The sequence below is a fragment of the Cydia fagiglandana genome, chromosome 7, assembly GCF_963556715.1.
Source record: "Cydia fagiglandana chromosome 7, ilCydFagi1.1, whole genome shotgun sequence".
Taxonomy (NCBI): Eukaryota; Metazoa; Arthropoda; class Insecta; order Lepidoptera; family Tortricidae; genus Cydia; species Cydia fagiglandana.
In genome coordinates this window covers 18094397-18118840 of record NC_085938.1, presented here as the reverse complement: position 1 = coordinate 18118840, position 24444 = coordinate 18094397, and the positions used below count along the sequence as shown (strand labels likewise).

General features: G+C 42.3%; 1 protein-coding gene across 1 annotated transcript; it reads left to right on the top strand.

The window, feature by feature from the left end:
• The first annotated feature begins 529 nt into the window (after positions 1–529).
• Positions 530–24209, top strand: LOC134666068 (poly [ADP-ribose] polymerase). The gene is made up of 20 exons (XM_063523182.1): positions 530–748; positions 842–983; positions 7710–7888; positions 9204–9397; positions 9990–10203; positions 10844–10946; positions 11321–11510; positions 12204–12423; positions 12736–12840; positions 13237–13342; positions 13705–13867; positions 16717–16876; positions 17549–17713; positions 19198–19334; positions 19580–19716; positions 19970–20130; positions 20365–20485; positions 21258–21417; positions 22107–22283; positions 23105–24209. The coding sequence occupies exons 1-20, from the start codon at positions 638–640 to the stop codon at positions 23175–23177; spliced, it is 3018 nt and encodes a 1005-aa protein (XP_063379252.1). The 5' UTR covers positions 530–637; the 3' UTR covers positions 23178–24209.
• Positions 24210–24444: the final 235 nt, after the last annotated feature.

The following is a 24444-nucleotide window of genomic DNA, read 5'->3' as shown; positions in this document are numbered from 1 at the left end:
ATCTATTAATATTTCAGGAGATCTGTTATAATTATTTTTCTCTATTACGTTTCTCATGCTCTGAAAGAGGATCATTGTTGTTCTAAAAAGTGTGAAAAAAATAATACCTTTATGTACTAGAGCATTTTACGTTTCAAGTGCGATTTTCTTAATTTTTTTACGATAAGCAATTTAAATTTGGGTTTAAATTGATTTGTGATACAATTTCCGTTTTGATATTTAACTCCCCATTTCATAAATAACGATACTTTTACCTAAATTGTTAATTGAAAGTACCCTCAAGAAATATTATATAGCTGGTCAAACAACTTTGTCAGTAGAAAAAGGCGTGAAATTCTAATTTTCTATGTATTGACAACCCTTCGCACCGCACCTACATTTTTTAAACTTATTCTACTGACGGAAATCGCTTGCCAAACTATAATTTAGACATATAAGTACGGTAATTCACTTCCGCTCACCTGGCAACCTTGATCAACGGCGAAAAAAAAAATCACACCACTGCCGGCCGGCGCGCCTTCTTGGTATTTTCATTTTGAGTTGTCAAATTGTCAAAGTTCGTTATATTTTCCTCGTCGTGTTCGTCGTGTTTCTCCATCTGTTTTTCAACTTTTGGATAGAAGTTTCTTGTTAAAAAATGGCCGAATTACCTTATCAAGCGGAGTATGCTAAATCGGGGCGGGCGGGTTGCAAAGGATGTAAACAAAAGATTGACCAAGGAACGTTAAGAATCGCAGTTATGGTGCAGGTATGCGTTATACACATTACATTTTTGTATAAGAGTCGACTTTTGGGCCAAGAGAAACGCTGAAAATAGGCACTAATTGAATTTATTTTGTAGTCCGCGTTTCATGATGGGAAACAACCGAACTGGCACCACGAAGAGTGTTTCTTCAGAAAGCAACGGCCGAAGATCGCGAGCGACATCGGGAACTTTAATAAACTGCGACATGAAGATCAGAAGAGGATTAAGGAAGCAATTGGTAAGACCTTTCGATTTATTGAAGAAGAAGAAGAAATACATTTATTTTAAAGCCACACCATTGCATTGTTGAATATCATATTTTTTTGACACCACTATCCAGAATATAATTATAATACTTGTCGTAATTATTTGATATTGGGAGCACTTGCTGCACCTATTTGTTGTTCAAAGACCATTGCTAATGTTTGCATAATTAGTAGTCTATTAATATTAGTAAAATTTGGCTATAAATGCGCTGGCTGAATGCATTAGCAAGCTGGTCTAAAGAATGGCTAATCAATCTGAATTCTGCCAAATGTACTATACTTCACATAGGAAATCGGAACCCCCGCCTAACTTACAACTTGGATGGCACTCCACTAACGGCTGTAAAAACACAAACTGACCTAGGCGTTAAGATCTCAGAGGATCTAAAGTGGGAAGAGCACATCTCTACAATGGTAAAGAAAGCCAGAAGCCTGATTTACCTCATTAGAAAAGCTTTCAAAACCTTGACACCAGAAATGATGTTAAAAATTTACAAAACCTATGTCAGACCCATACTGGAATATGCTTTTCAAGCCTGGAGTCCTTACTTTGCCAAGGACATAGATATGCTGGAGAAGGTTCAACGGAGTTTCACAAAACTACCAAGGCAACTTAAGAACAAGCCGTATGAGGAGAGACTGAAGGAACTGAAGCTCACTACTCTTAAGCACCGCAGAGAACGTGGAGACCTAATAGAAACATACAAAATACTGTCTGGGCACTATGACCTCAAGGATTTTCATGAGATGTTCAAGCGCAACAACAACACCCGTCTGAGAGGTCATCACTTAAAGTTAGAAAGGCATAGGTCCCACAGTAACCCATACAAACACTTTCTGAGCAACCAAGTAGTGAGGGCTTGGAACAAACTCCCCGAAGATGTGGTTTCAGCACAAAATGTGAACCAATTAGGATTGTTCATTTTTTTTCAAATGTTCTATTTCGAAAACCATTTCGAGATATAAGGTTTTTAAACAGTTTCCGACATTTGCTGCGATATAATAATTGAGGATTGAAGATATTTCAACAAATATCCTTATGACCTTAGTTTGACCTTCTCCTGGGCTGAATGTAAAGTCATTGCATAATAAAAGTTATCGAACCATAGTAAATAAATCCGTCACTCACGTATTGTCAAAGTTATCATTGTCATCGATTGTCATAACAAAATTTTTCAGCTAAACCGCTGCGCTTGTTTGTTACAATTTGATTTATAATTAATACCTAAACAGTAGATTTCATTGCTTAATAATATATCAAAAACCTTGTTCCTATGTGTGGGAATGATTGACAAAAATAATAGTTCGAATCCACGAAGACCTACGACGTGAAAGATGGTGCCGTGAATTAAACTTGGAATACCTACCTACTTCACGTGTTACACACAGTATTGCTGTGAGAATCACGTTGATGTAAGTATAAAATTAATATTAATTTACTACAATTAAGTATTTAAAAGCTCACTTTATTGGTAGGGTCGTGGTATCTATTTATTTTCTGTGGTAATGTAGCCAGAGTATCTAAAGGCAAACCGTTAAACAGAGATGGTGCCTACTAGAAAGAAGGAATATACAAGAATACATAGCCATACTCAAATTTCAGCCTGAAACTGCTTTAAAAAGATATAATTTCTAATTTCCAGGTACATGTTGCAGTTCAAGCTGCTGATATCATGGTGGACAAGACTTAATAAAGAGTTGTGAATAATAAAACATGTTTTTGTTTACCTACTTTTTTATTAATTTGGGAAATATGTTATATATGTTTCCAAAAAAAATAGTAACTTTACATTAAATGTATGTTTATCATGTTCTGCACGAGCATCTGACAATGATGGCTTCTTGTTGACCATCCAGAAGAGAAGTGTATGGTTTGTTATTTACTCTGTTCCCAGGCATTATTTACGGTCGTAAAGTATTACGACGATTAATAATTAATATGACGTTCGTTTCAATACAAAATGCTCAACTTTGTTCTGGGCCCAAGTTACATATCTCACAGCTGTATCTAAATAGGAATCACGATGACCTGAAATAATAGGATATAATTAGCAAAATTGGCATGTTCCTAATATAGTAGTATAAGTATGTAGTACAATATCCAAACAATGGTGACAAGCCGGTAGAAAGCACCCACTGGGTGCTAAGCTACCTTTAGCAATGGACGCTTGTAACGATTTTATGAATCCAATCTTCTTACAAATCGAATCAGTTAAAATATATATGATGTAGGTGACTTACATTTGTATTTTTGCTCCCTTGATTTCAGCCAAGTTATGGTTGGAGTTGGATGCTATATGGATACATACTCCAATAAAACTAAGTTATATTATATAACTTAGGCAGATTTCTGGAATCAGCTTTCTCAAATTTATAGCGTAGGTATTTTGAAATTAATGATTCAAAATAAACGAGTTTTCCATTCCAGACGATTGTTATTTATAGAAACACGTGACACTGACATTGTCGACAGGTGACATTACAATCAATTGACAATGACAACTATTTTTTTAATGCTTGTTGTTGCTTGTGCATTATCCTAATCAGCCGACGACATGTAATTTACGAGAAGTCGTATCTCATATTTTCAATAAATTATAAATATTCAACCGAGCCACGAATTACTAAATCATTCAAATTGGTATCTTAAATTAACCTATATTTTCAGAAAATAAAATAAAAATGGGGGTCTAAAAAAAATGAACAATCCTAATTTAAAAATAAATTAGACAGACACATCAATACATCTACTTGTCAACGATAACTATTAATGATTACTGGATACAGGCAATATCAGTTGTCACAACTGCCTGCCTGCTTACACAATAATAATAATAATAAGCCCGCAGGGCAGCTTGTGGCGAGCTGTTGGGGAGTAACGACCCCACGGACCCGAGTGCTCCCGAGAGTCGGTCAGGGTCTCCGTCTCCGGCGTGTCTTCGTCGGTCGGAGTGGACCCCAAGGGGACCCGCAGGACTCTCAGCTCTGGCTTGCCTTCATTGGCCGTCCAGAGAGGAGTCGCTAGAGCTATATGCTCCAGGGGTGGAAGTGAAAGATGCATAAGACGCGAGTTGGCACAGTGGCTGGTAACAGCCACTGGGTAGAAAGCGGCGCACACCTCTCGACACCCCTGAGCCGCTCACATCGATGTTGCTCCTGGTCGTCTTTACGACGGCAGTTTCAGGGGCCCATCTAGTCAGCGGCGAGTCACCACCTGCCTCGATGACGGTGTTAACATTGTTATGGCAGGTGTCCGGACCTCTTTGCAATAGCCCAGTTTCATTGTCCACCCAAACTGCAATCTATAGACCGGAACGCTGTTCACTTTTTCTACAATAGTCCCAATGCCTGCTGTGACCGGTTCATGGGTGTCTATTGTTGCGCCTGTGAACGGGTTCCAGCAGGCGTTCTACATGACATTAAAGCTCTCCAAACGGCCTCTACGTGTTGGATCTGTATCCCCACGCAAGCCTATCAAAAGACCGGGATTTATAGGCCCGTGAAATCCAGAAAGGAGATACAAACAATAATAATAATAATAACCCCGCGGGGGCAGCTTGTGGCGAGCTGACGGTGAGTGGCGACACCGCGGACCCCTATTCCAGAGGGCCCTGTCATCTGGCCCTCGCCTCTGTGCTTGCCTTGATTGGCCGGCCAGAGTGGAGTCGCAAGAGCGCGACCTATGCTCCAGGTTGGAAGTGTAAAATGTCATAACGCCGGCGGCCTGCTGAACGGATCACCGGGATCTGGCTACCGCAGACTCACCTCTCGACAACCTTACAGCCGCTCCGAAGTGTTGCCCTATTGTCGCACTGTGCGTGCGGCCGTTGTAGGGCCCACTAAATGAGTAGGCGAGTCACCACCTGTCTTACACAATTTTGAGACTGATTGTCACGGCAGGTGTCCGCTAGTCTCTCCCATAGCCCATTATCCAGTCCATCCAACTTTCAAATCTATAGCCCATGACCTTAGTTCCCATCGCAGCACAAAAGTGCTGCACTCCAATAGTCTTTGCACCTGGCGGAGACCATCTCCGGATGTATCACATTGTGCGTTCGGGGATAGTATCCGCCACGTGTATCCCTTGCCTTTAGATTAAATTGTCTTAAAGGGCCTCTGCGCTGTTGGCTTCGGCCCCACGCACGCCTCCCAAAAGTCCGGGATCCCATGGTCCCGAGATGTGGAAAGGACAAACAAATAATAATAATAAGCCCGCAGGGCAGCTTGTGGCGAGCTGTTGGGGAGTAACGACCCCACGGACCCGAGTGCTCCCGAGAGTCGGTCAGGGTCTCCGTCTCCGGCGTGTCTTCGTCGGTCGGAGTGGACCCCAAGGGGACCCGCAGGACTCTCAGCTCTGGCTTGCCTTCATTGGCCGTCCAGAGAGGAGTCGTTAGAGCTATATGCTCCAGGGGTGGAAGTGAAAGATGCATAAGACGCGTGTTGGCACAGTGGCTGTTATAACAGCCACTGGGTAGAAAGCGGCGCACACCTCTCGACACCCCTGAGCCGCTTACACCAGTGTTGCTCCTGGTCGTCTTTACGACGACAGTTTCGGGGGCCCACCTAGTTAGTGGCAAGTCACCGCCTGCCTCGATAACGTGTAGAACCATTGTTATGGCAGGTGTCCGGACCTTTCGGCAATAGCCCAATCTTTTGACCAGCCAAACTTCAACACCATAACCGGCACTCTTCTCCACTGCATTTACAATAGCTCCTATGCCAGCTGGGACCGATTTACGGGTATCTATTTGTACCCGTGAATGGGTTCTAGCTGGTGTATTACATAACATCAAACTTGTCTTAAAGGGCCTCTGTGCTGTTGGCTTCGGCCCCACGCATGCCTCCCAAAGGTCCGGGACCCCATGGTCCCGAGATATGGAAAGACATACAAATAATAATAATAAAAATGCTAAATCATTGAAGTCATGGTGTGTATAAACATTCCTACTGTAGTGTATACACCAACAGAGAAATCTTTTCTCACCCAAAATCCATCTAAGGGTGGTATTCCACCTGTCCTTTCTTTGTCCAATGTGCATTGTGTCTCACTCTCTCATTAAGCTAAATGTGAGACGCAAATACACATTAGACAGATGGAATACCTCCCTAAGCTAACTCAGCACCAATTTTGAAGTGACAATTTATGATGGCATTTCCACACTTAAGTCAAGTATATTCAGAGAAACTTGGTCTGACTGTATAGGTATGATATTGCCTCAGCAAATTCTTAATTTTATTGAATAATAAGCCAGCAGTGAATAATATTTAATACACCTAGTCTAAAAATACAAGAAGTGAGTCTGGAGTTAGAGCCTCTTGTATTCATAGCACATTTTCCCCAGTCATAAAAGAGCCTCAGTGGCGTAGCTAGAGGATATGACGCCCGGGGCAGGCACCAGATTTGCGCCCCCCCCCCCCCCGCTTTTCTCGGCGAATTTCCTCTCATTTAGGTTCTAAGGTGTGAGGATAAACACTCTACCTACGGTGAGCGGTGCAGTGATGGCGAGCTGTTACCGTTCGCAACTAGGCAGCATGTCAAACAATTCGTCAGACTACAGCTCATTGCCGTAGAAAACACCCTGGGTAATACAGGGTGGCTAAAAAATATCTCCATTCCCGGTGCCAGGTAGGTTTTGGGACTTTTGGGATTATAATGAGCAACTTTTACTATGGGACCAACCCCTAAGTCGCGAAAAAAAAAATTGGCTGTTTCATACATATTGGCTGGTCCATTTTCTATGAGAGGATAAACTCAGGTCACAAAAAATGTAGTTAATAAAATGAAAATGCGAGCGTAGCGAGCGCGAAATTTTTTCGAGAAAGTAGGTACATTTTTAAGGTTCCGTACTTCAAAAGGAAAAAAACGGAACCCATATAGGATCACTTTGTAGTCCATCCGGGCGTCTGTTAGCTGTCTCAATATAAAGGGTCTTGACATGACAGATGGCGGCAAAATCGACAGATAATGCTTGTTATTTAAATTTTACAAATAAATTCTGGTGGATTATCTGGACAGCACATAAAATATTTTTTGACCCAAATTTGCCGCCCCTTATAATCTGCCGCCCTATAGGCTTCAGCCTACTCAGCCTAGTGGTAAATCCGGCACTGCCTCTGCTTGATAGTTTCTGGTATAGAGTATTCACACTGCGGGATGGTGGATAGTAGGGCGCTACCATCGTCTTTCAAGGTCGAGTTCGAGGCAAATAGAGTACCTAAAAAATCGGCTTTCTCTTTTGAGATGTGGGCCAGATTACCACATTTCATACTTCACAGTGGTGGTTAATACGACGGACAAAAGTTTCCCTGCTGTGCGTTTGGCAAGGCGGAGAGGCCCCCCCTTGGTTGGCGCCCGGGGCACATGCCCCCTCCAACCCCTCCCTAGTTACGCCACTGAAGAGCCTTAGACTCACTTCTTGTAATTTTAGAGTAGTTGCAATTGCTCCATAGTTGCAATTACCCTGGTATCCCTAGCTGACCTTACTCTTTACTTGTTCTTTCCTGTATTTGAAAGTAAATTCCAGCTTTTGAGCGAAGGAAAACATCATGAGGAAACCTGCATACATCTGCGCAAAAATTCAAAGGTAAATGTGTAGTCCCCATACTGCATTGGGCTAGTGAGGCCCATGAGAGGAGGCCACTACCCAGCAGTGGGATTTAAATAGGCTATATTATATTATGTATTATTATATACACAGAAAACCTAACTGGCATAGTGATGCCAGTAGAAAAAGGCAAAGGCAAGGGCAAGGGTAAGAAGAGAGCCAACGGGGACGCTTCTGCCGCTGCAAGTCTTGCAGCCCTAAAGGATTTCTTCATAGAGTACTCCAAGTCGAGCAGAGCTACCTGCAAACACTGTGATATTAAGATTTGTAAGGTAATACATCTATCCTTTTTTAACACTAAAACTAAAATGCACAATTGCACAGGCTACCTAAGAGGCATGCTTCTCCTACCATCTCTCTCTTTTAGCTGCTGGTGTACAATATAATTAAGTTTGGGTCTTGCAGCAGATTTATTCTTAACCTTTTGAACGTCACAGATTTCAATTGATGTCAATGCAAAATGGTGACAACGACGCCAAAGACGGCATTTGACGTCGATGGTTTTTTGGTGAACTGAAAAACACCTCACTTTAAAGGCGCGTCTCGATATTGCGCGGCGGCCGCGCGAGCAATGTTCGACCGCGGCAAACCTGTATTTTGGCTCGCGAGCCGATTTCAACACCATCTTGAACTTATGCGCGGCGGCCACGCGCGGCAGGGGATCCGACGATCGACCACCTTATATCACAAAAATTAATTATCCGGAATGAAGTATAGCCAAATAGAAAAATGATCTGTTGCGATAATCACTATATATACTGTTCAATAGAAACTGTTTAGTGCCGTATAATTTAATTAAAGTACGACACTTTTCATTATACATGTATGCTGCCGCGCGAGCCAACTGAAATAATTCCAACTGCGCGCGAACATTCCTTTGCCGTGCGTCGAAACACCGACAATGAATGGTTCGTCGCGCGGCGCGTTCTAGCGCGCCAATGATCGAGTTGGCTCGCGCAGCAGCCCGGTATCCATTGCCAATGTTCGATAGCTTGCCGCGCAATATGGAGACGGGCCTTTAGGGGTCATCCATTAATTACATCACACGTTTAGGGGGAGGGAGGGGGTAAAGAAAATGTGACATATTGTGACATGGGGGAGGGGGGAGACACAAACTTTGTGACGTCACTTTAACTTCATCAGTAACCGAAAATTTATTTAATTATTTTATTCGCTGTACATTTAAACAACAAGTTTTTAAAAAGATTTTTTTTTTCGTTTAATTATCTTTCCTAAGCAGTTTTGGGTTATAAAATTACTAATATTTATATCGTCAAAAATATGTTGATAAAATATTAATAATACTTAGGTACTTACTTAATTCGATTTGGCGATTTCGTAGAAAAAATGTGACGTCACACTAGGGGGGAGGGGTTTGCCAAATGTGACCAAGTGTGACAAGGAGGGGGGGAGGGGTCAAAAAACCTAGAAATTCGTGTGACGTAATTAATGGATGACCCCTTAGGTTGGCATTATTTATTCACAAAACTAAATTTTACCCCCTTGGCGTCAGTGGCACGGCAAATGGATGCGCTTTGACGTTCAAAAGGTTAAACATGAAATAATTCTTTCAATTTATATTAACAGGATGAAGTCCGTATTTCGAAAACTGTGTATGACACAGAAATCGGACAAAAGTATGGTGGGCAGCCACTATGGCACCATGTCAAGTGTTTCGCCGAGGCCCGGGGCGAGTTGCTCTACATGGCTGGCGGGGAGGACCTGCCAGGCTTCAACACCTTGAAGAAGGATGACCAGAAAATGGTTAAGGAAGCTATTAAGTGAGTGATGCTTTTGTCATAAGCATACATCGGGGTTTTTGGTGCGGGATTTTTTTTGTTTAATTGGAAATAGGTAAACATTTGACTACAATCTCACCTGATGGTAAGTGCCGATGCAGTCTAGGATGGAACATGCTTACCTAAGAGATGTCTATTGATTTAAAGAGATCCAAGTTATAGTGGACTGGGAATAGATTTGCAGGAAGTGAATTCTTCTTTCTTTCTGTAAAAAACAATACTATTTAATTTAACATTTCTAAGCACATTTGGACCTTACTACCTATGTATGTATCATTCATAATTTGGTAATTAACAAAGTTAAAAATAAGGACATAGGGACAGAAAAAAAGTGAAGGAAAAAAAATGTTTCAACTTGTTCATTAACTCTCAGTTTGACTAAGGCTTTGCAAGCACCTTGTACGCCCTTATAGAGGCCAGGCTAGGGTCCAGGGATCTATAAAGCTATGTACCTAACCGCAAAGGATCCTAGTTATCTGAATAAATAAATTATATTATTATTATTATAAAGCTCTTCTGTCAACTTTTTTTAAAGACTTGTTTTTTTTATAGTTATAATCTTCTTTTGTTTTAGGCCACTGAAAGGCGAAGAAGTTCCAATAAAGAAACTAAAAGCAGAACCAAAGGACGAGAAAGAGTTAGAAGAAGAAAAAGAACTAGAGAAGAAACTTGAAAAGCAAAATAAGTTGTTCTTCAAGTACAGGGATTCCCTGCAGGATTACAGCAAGAAAGACATCCAAGACATTCTGGAAGCTAATAACCAGAAGGTTGTGCCCGGCGATAGTGAAGTAAGTGTTAATCAGTGATTCAGGGCATATTGAAAGTAGACATGCGCTAAACAGTGCTTCAAATAGTAATGCTATATCTCATCACTTTTTCGAAACCGTAATATGACACTGTAATATCACATCACTCATCATTCTGTACATCGCTGTAACGCGATCAGTGCTAGGGCGCGCGCGATATGGCACCATCACAGCTATCACCTACGTAGCGCATCTACAGCACTCTGAGGCGTTTTATATAGGCGTGTCTATTACGCGTTGCGTTTTGTGATTTTAGGTACATTTGAAAGGTCATTCCTTACAAGTAGATGTTGTAGATGTTGAAATAGCTATCTAGTTCTGTTATAAAAATCTGTAGCACGTTTTTTTCATAGATTGTGCTTTTTGTACAAGTAAATTATATGTTTGGTATTCTACCATAGTCTAATAAAACATGGTCTTCTCTTCCCAGAGTGACACAAGCCTACGTCACAATAACATTGCCACTTTATATAGCGCTATCGCATATTTTCATATAGCGCTGTCGCATGATGACGTTGGCTTGTGTCAGTCACGTGACCTACTAGAAAAGACGGGAAGAGAGTACCAGGCGGAGTATATTATTATACCATGGTATTCTACATTAATTTTATGTAACCCGCAGTGCCGTGACCTGCTGGCGGATATCATGGCGTTCGGGGCGCTCGAACCTTGTCCCGAGTGCAAGGATCAGCTTGTACTCGATACCTTTGGTTACAAGTGCACAGGTACACCTGAGTATAATATTTGATGTTTATTTATTCACAAAACACAAACTTGTTACTAAAAACAAAGTCTTCTTAAATAAGTATTACTATTTTCCGGGGTTAACATTTTGAACGCCACTGACGCCAATTGACGTCAACGCAAAATCGTGACAGCGGCATTTGACGTCGGTCGTTTTATGATGAAAATTCGCTGAAAAACACCCCACTTTTAGGCTTTCATTATTTAAAAACTAAATTTTACCCCTGTGGCGTCAGTGGCACGGCAAATGGATGCGCCGTTTGGCGTTAAAAAGGTTAACTATGTCTAGTATTATGTGTGCCTTTTAATATTTTAAAATTAAGAAAGCCAGTCTACTATAGTAATATATTTTCAGGTGACCTAACCGAATGGACGAAATGCAGCTACGTGACTAAAGAGCCGAAGCGCAAACCCATGAAGGTGCCCGCCGCGTTCAAGGACGGCGCGGCCTTCAAAAGATTCAAGCCCAAGAAGGGCGTGCGGCTCTTCGAGAACGGCGCGCCGCCGCCGCAAATCATTGTCAAGAAAGAAGAGCCTCAAGACGAGTAAGTACTAATACGTACGTTAATAGTGTAGCTACGTGACTAAAGAGCCGAACCGCAGATCTATGAAGGTGCCCGCCGCGTTCAAGAACGGCGCGGCCTTCAAAAGGTTCAAGCCCAAGAAGGGCGTGCGGCTCTTCGAGAACGGCGCGCCGCCGCCGCAGATCATTGTCAAGAAAGAAGAGCCTCAAGACGAGTAAGTACTAATACGTACATTAATAGTGTAGCTACTACGTGACTAAAGAGCCGAACCGCAGATCTATGAAGGTGCCCGACGCGTACATGGACGGCGCGGTCTTTGAAAGGTTCAATCCCAAAAATGGCGTCCGGGTCTTCGAGAACGGCGCGCCGCCGCCGCAGATCATTGTCAAGAAAGAAGAGCCTCAAGACGAGTAAGTACTAAATGTACTAATACGTTAATAGTGTAGCTACGTGACTAAAGAGCTGAAGCGCAAAGTCATGAAGGTGCCCGCTGCGTTCAAGGACAGCCGGACTTGCAAAGTTCAAGCCCAAGAAGGGCGTGCGTGTGCCATCTATGGTGTATGTGTGTCGTGTGCGTATATACTGAATGATAGAAAACAAACCTTTTTATAAAGCCTATTCAAAATCGACTAACCTCTAAAACAAAAATCAAAATCATAATAGCTATTTCGAATCGTGAGACAAACTCAAGAAACTCAAACCATTTGTCCTCAGAATCAAGAAAAACGTTCCAATACCGCCGCTGAAGAACCTCCAATTCTTCATGTACGGCAGGCTGAAGACCGACAAGGAGAAGCTGAAACACCGCATCCTCAAGCTGGGCGGGCTGGTGACGAGCAAGATCACTGATACACTTGCTGCTGTTGTGTCTTCTAAGGATGAGCTCGAGAAGATGAACAGCAAGATGGAGGAAGTACAGAGTGCTGATATCGAGGTAGGTCAAGTTGAAGAATAAATTACTAGTTCCACCAGACGACCAGTTTTAACGATGAAGATGAATGAATAGCAAGATGGAGCTGATTTGAAGCATTCTAGAGGCTAGACGGTACTTGTGCACACGCGAACGTGCAAAATGTCAGAATGGCCGTGTCAGAAATGATATTGCGTATAACGACATTTATTGACGACATTGACTACTGTTTTTCTAAAATGTATCATAATGGCGTGGTCAAATAATGTCACGTCTTTCTTCGATAATAAAAAAACGATTTTCATATTAATAATTTACGATTAATGCTGCTTGTAGGTTGTGGAACCAAGCTTTTTCGATCTGATTGACCCAGAGAAGGGATCCATAGCCAAGACTCTAGAGCTGATCAAGGAACACAACATTGCTGATTGGGGATCTGATGTAAGTACCACATTTTTCTAACCGGGTATACATACAAATAGCAAGCAAGGCAAGGAAGCGTAGGGGTGGACGTATGGCCACGCGTTGGGCGGACAGAATAACGTCAGAGACGTCGCCACATTGCAGGCTAGCATGCACTGGGCCCAAGACAGCGGCTTGGAGAGCACTGGTGAAAAGTGTCCACATTCGTCACGTCCCTCAGCCATGAGGATACGACAAGGAAGAAGAGAAGATACATACAAATATGTACCATTATTGACACAAATAACTGACTATTCACAATTCTTATTACAACGACATAAGCTCTACTCGTGTTCAGTTTGAAATTTTGCTTGTAGTACTTGCAAAATGCGAAGCATTTTTATTTATTTTATTTTTTGTTTTTTATTTGTACAGCCAGCAAAGCGAGTGCCACAAGATGTAATTGATGGGAAATCTATTCATAAGTCTGGTAGTATGTACAAGTCCACGAAATCTGAACCAACCAAACTGAAACTCAAAGGTGGGTACTTATTTAATAGTAAAATGAAGTGTTAAATTTATTTATACTCGTAGCGTATGTGAAATACTCCATACTTCTTGACTTCTACGGTGTGTGGTGACAGGAGACCGTTACCGTCACAAAAAAAGGCGCGAAATTCAAACATAGTAGACGCAAAACGTTGATTGTTTTTTTTTTATTGTGCCTGTTTTTAGTAACAAGCTATTTTTTTCTTTTTCCCTGTGTAACTTTCTACAGTAGGCGACAAATAGTTTAGTTTGTGACTTCTATCTTTTTATCAATTTCTTGGTTTAATAAGAGGTAAATCACGCGACAAAAGCGTCCATCAACGATAGCTATTATAAAAAATATGTTGTGTACAGGTGGTACAGCTGTAGACCCGGACAGTGGTCTGGCAGACGTGGCCCACGTATACCGCGACGATATGGGCACTAAATACACGGTAGTCCTGGGCAAGACAGACGTCGTGGCGCAGAAGAACTCCTACTACAAGATGCAGGTGCTGGAAGCGGACGACAGAAAGAAGTACGTATACTAATTGTAAGATGTTACAGGGACAGCCATTGTACAAGAGTGGTCTTGACGTGGCCCACGTATACCGCGACGATATGGGCACTAAATACACGGTAGTCCTGGGCAAGACAGACGTCGTGGCGCAGAAGAACTCCTACTACAAGATGCAGGTGCTTGAAGCAGACGACAGAAAGAAGTACGTATACTAATTGTAAGATGTTACAGGGACAGCCATTGTACAAGAATGGTCTTGACGTGTACCGCGACGATATGGGCACTAAATACACGGTAGTTCTGGGCAAGACAGACGTCGTGGCGCAGAAGAACTCCTACTACAAGATGCAGGTGCTTGAAGCGGACGACAGAAAGAAGTACGTATACTAATTGTAAGATGTTACAGGGACAGCCATTGTACAAGAGTGGTCTTGACGTGGCCCACGTATACCGCGACGATATGGGCACTAAATACACGGTAGTCCTGGGCAAGACAGACGTCGTGGCGCAGAAGAACTCCTACTACAAGATGCAGGTGCTGGAAGCGGACGACAGAAAGAAGTACGTATACTAATTGTAAGATGTTACAGGGACAGCCATTGTACAAGAGTGGTCTTGACGTGGCCCACGTATACCGCGACGATATGGGCACTAAATACACGGTAGTCCTGGGCAAGACAGACGTCGTGGCGCAGAAGAACTCCTACTACAAGATGCAGGTGCTTGAAGCAGACGACAGAAAGAAGTACGTATACTAATTGTAAGATGTTACAGGGACAGCCATTGTACAAGAATGGTCTTGACGTGTACCGCGACGATATGGGCACTAAATACACGGTAGTTCTGGGCAAGACAGACGTCGTGGCGCAGAAGAACTCCTACTACAAGATGCAGGTGCTTGAAGCGGACGACAGAAAGAAGTACGTATACTAATTGTAAGATGTTACAGGGACAGCCATTGTACAAGAGTGGTCTTGACGTGGCCCACGTATACCGCGACGATATGGGCACTAAATACACGGTAGTCCTGGGCAAGACAGACGTCGTGGCGCAGAAGAACTCCTACTACAAGATGCAGGTGCTGGAAGCGGACGACAGAAAGAAGTACGTATACTAATTGTAAGATGTTACAGGGACAGCCATTGTACAAGAGTGGTCTTGACGTGGCCCACGTATACCGCGACGATATGGGCACTAAATACACGGTAGTCCTGGGCAAGACAGACGTCGTGGCGCAGAAGAACTCCTACTACAAGATGCAGGTGCTTGAAGCAGACGACAGAAAGAAGTACGTATACTAATTGTAAGATGTTACAGGGACAGCCATTGTACAAGAATGGTCTTGACGTGTACCGCGACGATATGGGCACTAAATACACGGTAGTTCTGGGCAAGACAGACGTCGTGGCGCAGAAGAACTCCTACTACAAGATGCAGGTGCTTGAAGCAGACGACAGAAGGAAGTATGTATCTTAGTTGTTGTAAGATATTATACACATACAGCCAGTAGACAAGAATGGTCTTGACATGGCCCATATATGTATAACGCATGTTGTTCTCCGATAGTGACAAGAAAAAGTGAATTTTTTGTTCGCCATTGATGTGGCAAATTAATTGTCCGTTCTTCAAGGTATGTTTTTTGTTTGGATTTTAACCTTTTACCAGGCAGGCACTTCAAACATGAGTCGATGAGTAAGACTGATATTGGATTGTCATTTTTTAAATGTCAGCCTGGTAAGGGGTTAAATTTTAGTTTATTTTATAATTTAAAATAAGAACGAGAGGGTGAGGCGGTTTAACGACTTCAGTCGAAGTCTTTAGTGACCCAAAATGAGACTTGGTCTCCGACACAAGACAGCGCCACTTTTCTCGGTCCTGCGCCTACTTCTCACCAATTGTTAACTAGCAGATCCGCCTCCATCATGTTGCTCCAGCGATACCTAGGGCGTCAGACAGGACGTCGTCACAGAATAAATAATAGTACTACTAGGTACAGAAGACTCACTCTCTAACAAAACGCGTTTGTCACGATCAGCACAGATATGGCCGCTAGGTGGCGACAGTGAGTAACACACGTGGGTCTTCAGAGGTGGCGGGCGCGGCGAGTTTCGGGGCCGGCACCGTGAGCCGCCGGCCCGGCGCCGAGCGGGTCGGCAGCGTCGGCATTATGGAGCGCGACGGCAGGGTTATCTAAGGACAAGTTATGATATGTTATGATTTATTTATTCGCGGTTTCAAGACAGGTATGGGCCATGCACACTCCACAGTCAACGTTAGCTAATTTAGGTACACCTAAAATTAATGGCTTTAATGGTAATGTCCGGGTATTGTTATGGCCGCAAATTTGACAGTCAAGGTAGATACGCGAGTATGATGGCCAATATTAGGTCTAATCTTTGGTTGTGACTATTATTAATTTCACCTCATAATGTCATAATTTATGTCCCGGCGTAGTTTCGAGCGATATCATTTTATAAGCATTCTTTTAAATTACGGAAAGATATTGACGGATCACTTTTATTTTTGTACATGAGTCAGACGGAGACTCCGACCACGCTAATTTTGCACAAACTTGGCTGTAAGAACCGGGCGGACCGTCGCGCGTAAGTAAATGTGTTCGAGATTTTGAATTTCGAACGAAAATTATAAATTGTTCGAAGTTGGACTATTGGAGTTTCACCGCAGCGGCAGGACACCCCAAAATTGGGGCCGAACGGTTGTACTTTTAGCTACCTGTAGCAACGCGACGAAATCGCGGAGTGAGACACGCCTGACATCGTCCTACTAGGCGGCCTAGGTACACTCTTCACATTCCGATCTTCATCCGTTCTCTCAAGGCCTAGTTTATAATAATTTGTATAATACAGGTACTGGTTTTTCCGCGCGTGGGGCCGCATCGGAACCACCATCGGCAGCAACAAGCTGGAGGACTGCCGCTCCGTGGACGAGGCCATTATGAAGTTTGAGGAGCTCTTCGAGGAGAAAACGGAGAACTACTGGGATCCGAACAGGAAACACATTAGGAAGGTATGTCATAGCGATATGGTTTTATGAACCACAATTTTGTTAAACAAAAATATAACATCGCAGCCCAGCCATCACGAGATTAAAATTTCATAGTTTGCCGGTAAAATTTGAACAAGAATTGACTATGTTTTTTTTGAAAATTGACCGAAGTAAAACAAATGCATCTCTGCAACAAGTGTCCCTTTTTTTGCGATTTTAAAATGAACAACGCATACCCCCTAAATATAACGATATTACTCCAAAACACCCTGAATTTTTTTTTCTGTATATTCCAGTAACAAGAACCCGTGCCGACTTACAACTGAAATTCCCATACAAATTACTATGGTCTAATTTCTAGATCAGACTCTAATTTGATAATTTTTCATTGGTTTTATGTTCGCATCCAAATTTTTTTGTTAAACAATGTTTATAAATATGGCAATATTATACAAAATCGATATGAAAAAAAATATTGTCATGTTTCATACATTGTATGGGAAAATCTCATGAAAGTCGGCACGGGCTACAGTTACAGGAATGACCTTTTGTTACAAAGTGTTTTGGGATAAAAGAAACTGATTTAGGGGGTATGCGTTATTTATTTCTGAAAATCGTAAAATAAGGGAGACCCTAATCTCTATTCCGATTGAAAATGTATGATGATAAGTAATAATTTGTTGTTTATTTCAGGTTCCAGGTGCATACTACCCAGTGGACGTGGACTACGAGGACGAAGAGTCGAAGGCGGCGCCGCTCCACACCGACACGGCGTGCAAGCTGCCGATGCCGGTCCAGAAGCTGATCACGCACATCTTCGACATTTCTGTCATGAAGAAGACACTGCTCGAGTTCGAGGTACGCTCCATACTACCCAGGTGCCAGGTGCATACTACCCGGTGGACGTGGACTACGAGGAGGAGTCGAGAGCGGCGCCGCTACACACCGACACGGCGTGCAAGCTGCCGATGCCGGTCCAGAAGCTGATCACGCACATCTTCGACATTTCTGTCATGAAAAAGACAGTGCTCGAGTTCGAGGTACGCTCCATACTACCCAGGTGCCAGGTGCATACTACCCGGTAGACGTGGACTACGAGGACGAAGAGTCGAAGGCGGCGCCGCTACACACCGACACGGCGTGCAAGCTGCCGATGCCGGTCCAGAAGCTGATCACGCACATCTTCGACATTTCTGTCATGAAGAAGACACTGCTCGAGTTCGAGGTACGCTCCATACTACCCAGGTGCCAGGTGCATACTACCCGGTGGACGTGGACTACGAGGAGGAGTCGAGAGCGGCGCCGCTACACACCGACACGGCGTGCAAGCTGCCGATGCCGGTCCAGAAGCTGATCACGCACATCTTCGACATTTCTGTCATGAAAAAGACAGTGCTCGAGTTCGAGGTACGCTCCATACTACCCAGGTGCCAGGTGCATACTACCCGGTAGACGTGGACTACGAGGACGAAGAGTCGAAGGCGGCGCCGCTACACACCGACACGGCGTGCAAGCTGCCGATGCCGGTTCAGAAGCTGATCACACACATCTTCGACATTTCTGTCATGAAGAAGACACTGCTCGAGTTCGAGGTACGCTCCATAATAACCAGGTGCCAGCTGCATACTACCCGGTGGACGTGGACTACGAGGAGGAGAGAACATTTAAATTGAATTATGGTCAAAGTCCAACATTTTAAAATGTGTAATAAAATACTGAATCTGTCATTTGAAAAGTATGAATACAATGTTTTAATATTTTACAGATAAATTACAAGTGTTATTTTTACAAATGAAATGGGTTTCTGCCACCCTATTAAAAGGCAGTAGACTCTACACGCTCATAAGAACGATATATTCTATCGACATAGCCTATGTACTATCTAATGATATATAAGTTACTTCGGAACGCGACATGGCCCAGAACCCATACTATCTGGGACACGGTTCTTTAATATTGTGATAACAGACAAACAAACTCAAGCGTTTAAAAACATACCCCCTTATTCATAAAACTTTACGGGTCTGACTTAGTTAAATTATATTATGTTCTTACAAATACATAAGTCAAAATGACAGATAAAGACCAACGATTCATATCGAATTCAGGCCAGTAACGCGTTTATGAGTAACGCTATTAGTTCTGGGCTGTTTTATATTTGTTAACTATCACGTCGTTTTATTATGGAATTAGATTATGGACAGTGAAGTACCTATTGTGAAACTGCGGGCAGTTAAATAATGAATTGTCGTTGGTATTACAGAACAGAATTATGTCGTTTAAACAGCAGCTAGATTTTATCTCCTCTAGTGTATACAGATCAAACATTTGGTATTTTTTAGCTGGACACAGAGAAGATGCCATTGGGAAAACTGTCAAAGAAGCAAGTTAAAGCTGGATACAAGGTGTTGTCCGAGCTGCTCGGTCTGCTGAACAAGGGCGAGGCCAGCCAGAACAAAATCATTGACGCTACCAATAGGTAATTCTTCTATTATAGTCCCAGATTACTTTATAATACTAAAGTAAACGGATTTTGCTTACGTTTAAACAAAAAGGCAAAAATATCAGCGAGTTACAACTCATTATATAACTTTCTTTCAGATATTTATCTTTGACTTGCTTATCGATAACCGTTATGTCTATGTCTATATTTCATTTTGCCCCTCGTTTATGCAAGAAAAAGTTCTAGATACAGTAATAACGATCATGTGTACGCATATGCAGGTTCTACACGCTCGTGCCGCACAATTTCGGCGTGAACAACCCGCCGCTGCTGGACAACGTGGAGGCCATCAAGGCCAAGACGGAGATGCTGGACAACCTGCTGGAGATCGAGATCGCCTACAGTCTGCTTAAATCAGGTAACAAGTGTAGCAACGGGTTATTCCCACTAGTTACCATCAAGTTGTTATTGGTGGTAACAACTAAGATTTGTTTCTCATCTGTTTTCAACTGAGAAAAATAATCCCAGTAATTACTACCAATAACATAAGTACAGGAATATAAGGCCATTAAGGAAAGGCCCTAATAGTATTTTGGGTAGGGTCGCCATGTGAGAATTGAAATAAATAACGATAATTTCGTTCCGACTAATAACATAAGATAAACTTGCAGACGCGAACGAGACCACAAGCCCGATAGAGTCCCACTACCTGAAGCTGAAGGCCGAGATCGTGCCCGTGGACAAGGGCTCGCCGGAGTTCCAGATGATCGCCACGTACACCGCCAACACCCACGCCGCCACACACTCCAACTACACGCTCGAGATACAGGAGGTATGTACTACGAGACGAGGAGGTAAAGTGCCTGCCAAAAATATAGGGGTGCGGGGGACGAGGTGAGCGAGTCCTGTGCCGTGATTGGTCCGTTCAAAGACACGGGCGTCACACAGAGACACTGGACTCGGAAATGGAGTAAAACTATCGTATATTTGTGGCAGAGGAGGTAGCGCTACTATGCTCAGTCTGGAGGATGTCTTGTCTGTGGTGATAATGAATATATTTCGTCAGGTATTCAAAGTGGTGCGTGAGGGCGAGGATAAGCGCTACAAGCCATTCAAGAAGCTGCACAACCGCCGCCTGCTGTGGCACGGCTCGCGCGTCACCAACTTCGCGGGCATCCTGTCGCAGGGTCAGTGGAAATAAAAAACTTATTTATTTATAAATAATTTTATATGAGCCTAGAGTGTCCCACTGCTGGGCAAAGGCCTCCCTCCTCCCTTTCCACGTATCCCGGTTTTGACCCGTCTCCCACCAGTTCCTATCAAAGGCGTCAAGGTCATCTCGCCAACGCCGTCGAGGTTTGCCGCGACCCCGGGTTTGATGTGGGACCCAATTGGTTGCTGTTTTTGCCCACAAGTCATCCGGCATACGGCAAACGTGTCCCGCCCAGTCCCACTTCAGCTTAAATAAAAAAATAATTCCTAAAAAAATTTTACACACCAGCTGGTAAAGGCTGTCTTGATTGTTCAAAAACTGCAAGTTGCATTGTATCCATAATTATGTGGGGAAAAGTAAAAAAATGCAAAATTTGAGTTGTTTCCTTATGTTGGCTGGTATAATTGACTTTTAAATGATGATTTTGAATAAATATTTGATAACATTTATTTTGAATCTATTTGGTTTGATATTTTAGTTATTATGTTCCTTGTTTGTTTGGTGAAAAAATTTGTGTTTCACTGTGTGTGTTTTGGTGGCAAAATTTGTTTAACACTCGTACCTCGAAACCCTCGCAACGCACGAGATTCAATTTTTGAAACCGTTAGTATTTTGGAATCTTTCGCTTCCTAGGGTATCAATATTAGCACAAGAGATTAAAGAACAACTTTGCCCCTTGTTTGTATTTGTTTAAATAACTATTGTCAACGTAGTCTTATATCCTGTACTATATTTCCTCTGTGTAGGTCTCCGTATCGCGCCGCCGGAGGCGCCGGTGACCGGGTACATGTTCGGCAAGGGCATCTACTTCGCGGACATGGTGTCCAAGTCGGCCAACTACTGCTGCACCAGCAAGGGCAGCCCCTTAGGCGTCATGCTGCTGGCTGAGGTCGCTCTCGGCAACATGTGAGTCATATTAGCTATGTCGAGTAGGCGACAAATTGTAAAGATGTAGTGCATAATGAATATTTATTTACAGTGGTATTACTAAAAGAAATTATTAACTAGCTCAAATCTAAAACAGGCCCTTGAGGCATTGTACCAAGGATGCTGGCGGCATTTCCTCGCTGTATCGCAATGCTGATACGTTGTGCGAGGTAGCCGCCAGTCTTCGGTCACCAGTTACATCAACCAGACTCTTCGCGAATTCTACGAACAACTTATACCCCATGGACCTAGAGTAATTGTTTTCAATCATACTTTCTCGGAAACGGTTGTATTTGTCACGCTACTTCATTCGACCTCAGTACTTTTTGTACCGAGACAGATTGAAATAGCAAGACACGTTCGTGCATTTCCGTGAAAATACGATGGAAAATAATTATGTACTACAACTGTATGCAGATGGAACTCTAAATTAAAGATGGTGCCGACAGTTTCATGTCGTGTATGCGTGACTTTCAGACAATGTCTTAGGGTAGTATTCCACCTGTTCAATTTCTTTATCTAATGTGTATTTGCGTCTCACATTTTGCTTAGTGAGGGAGCGAGACGCAATGCACATTGGACAGGTGGAATACCAACCTTACTAACCGTCATTCTGTAACTTAAATTATTTATAAAATATTTTTTTATTCTATTCTATTCGTCAACAGGAAAGAGTGCACCTCCGCGACGTACATCGAGAAGCTGCCGGCCGGCACGCACAGCACGTGGGGCCAGGGCCGCACGCAGCCCGACCCCGCCATGAACCACACGCTCGACTGCGGGACCGTGGTGCCGCTCGGCAAGCCCCAGAACAGGGACATCAATACTTCCCTGCTCTACAACGAGTATCCTTTGCTACTATATTTGATGTTTATTTATTTTTTTGACTTTCTAACATAAGCAAATATACATTGAAATATTTAGGGTAGAAAACGGTTTCAATCGATGTGTCGGCACCGTCGTCGAATCCGAGCCACCTGGCAGTGGACTTAAAGCGGGGGCGTGTGCCTCGGATGCACATGCTGCATATAATGGCGATACTGATCCTGTATCTGAGCCAGCCCAGTATACTTGATGTTTGTGGTGACTTTTGTGAACCTTGATCGATTTGAGATACGGAATGTTCAAAGTTTAGCCTTCGGTGAATGTGTAGATTATATTGTACAAATTTTACTTTGGGATTGGGGTTAGAAATTTTCATGATAATTGTGAAAATACTTTTCATTTTATTTTTATCTAAAACCATAGATAAAGCAATTAAAAACGCACGTAAAAACGTTGTAGCCTCAAATTTAATAGAGTGCTGCACAAGTATATACTGTTTGTGATAACATCTGCGTTCGTTCGTCGCGAACGAATTGAGCGGGTATTTTTTAAGATAATATTCAACAAGTCGCCCTTTTTCTTATCCCAATTCCAGTCATCTCTGATAATAAGGGTCGGTTGCACCAAACCATCAGTCTTCGTTTAAAGCGTTCGCAAAATTTTATTGTTTGGGAAGTTTCATAGATCTCTACTGCGTGACGTTGATGTCTGTTAACTGTGGTCGGTGCAACTGACCCTAAGAGAGTTATTGTTATCTATCCAGCTGCTAATTACATGATTATATGGGTGTATTATTACTATAATATTACGTAATAGAATATTTTCCTTAGCACAGCTTCAGATTCATCGTATACGACGTAGCGCAGGTGAACGTCAAGTACCTACTTCAGATGAAGTTCAACTACAAGTATTAGAGCGTCTGTTGTGTAATCTATGGCTACATCACACACACACACACACAAGTCATCGCATCACTACTTCGACTTACTGAAGCAACTATTTGTATACTCTGTAACTACATTACTATAGTTTGTCAAAGGACTGTCTCTTTTCAATCATAGACAAAGAGAATCATACTATCAAGTGTACTAGCACCCAAAAGAAAAGGATGAGTATAGTTTCCTGGTTCATATACTGACTGAGAAATTGGTTTGATCAACTATACCTTGAACTATATAGTCCGTTTTTTTTAGCATTAGAAATAACTTCGCAGAAGTAAGCTTGTGGTTCCAAATCCGGCACTTTTAGCGGTAATAATTTGAAGTAAATTATATGTATTGACCATGCTACATTAGATAATTCAATAATTATTAACAATTACAGAGCCTGATAAAAACTGCACGCTTGCTTCTGTGGAGTTCTTTCTAATGCTAAAAAAACGAACTATACCTTATTAATGTTTTATGTATACTGCGACTACTGCGTACATGAACAGAAGTGCAAATTATGTTACCTTTTTTTTTTCATACGGAACTTCACTAATACTCCACTGGTGTCTACCTCTTCACAAAAAATAAAAATAGTGAGATCAAGGTTCCTCTCTGTATTTTAAGAGAAATATGATATGAATGATTGATTAATTGTTATATCTGAGAATTAAGATTGTATTTTACCAGAAATTAATCCTCGATTAATGTTTGTCCATGCCAGTCGAGCTGGTTAATATTTGTTGTTTTATTTTAATCGTTTGTTCTTATGGCAGCGGGTTCCATAACCATAATTTTCAATGAGCCCTTTTACGTTATATTATTTTGTCGTTGTTATAAAAATAACTCGTTATGTTAATCGAAAAAAAAACGGGTCTCTTTTTCTTGATATTGAAAAAGCTGGTTACTAAAAGAGATGTATTACGAGTGATCTGTATTGTTACAATAATTAGTCGTAAGAATTTTAATTTGCCTTCATTCCATGTAATGATTGAATCATTAATAAATATTTTTCTGTAACTGTTTGTTTCAATCTATAAATGAGGTAAATTATTTAGTACAAAGAAATACTTACTAAGGATGGTATTCCATCTGTCCAATGTGTATTTGTGTCTCAAATATTGCTTAGTGAAAGAGTGAGACGCAATGCACATTGGACAAAGAAATTGGACAGGTGGAATACTACCACCCTGGCGAAGAGAACCCACGTGATACAACATTTCACGCCGCGCCTCCGCCGTACCGCGCGCTACAG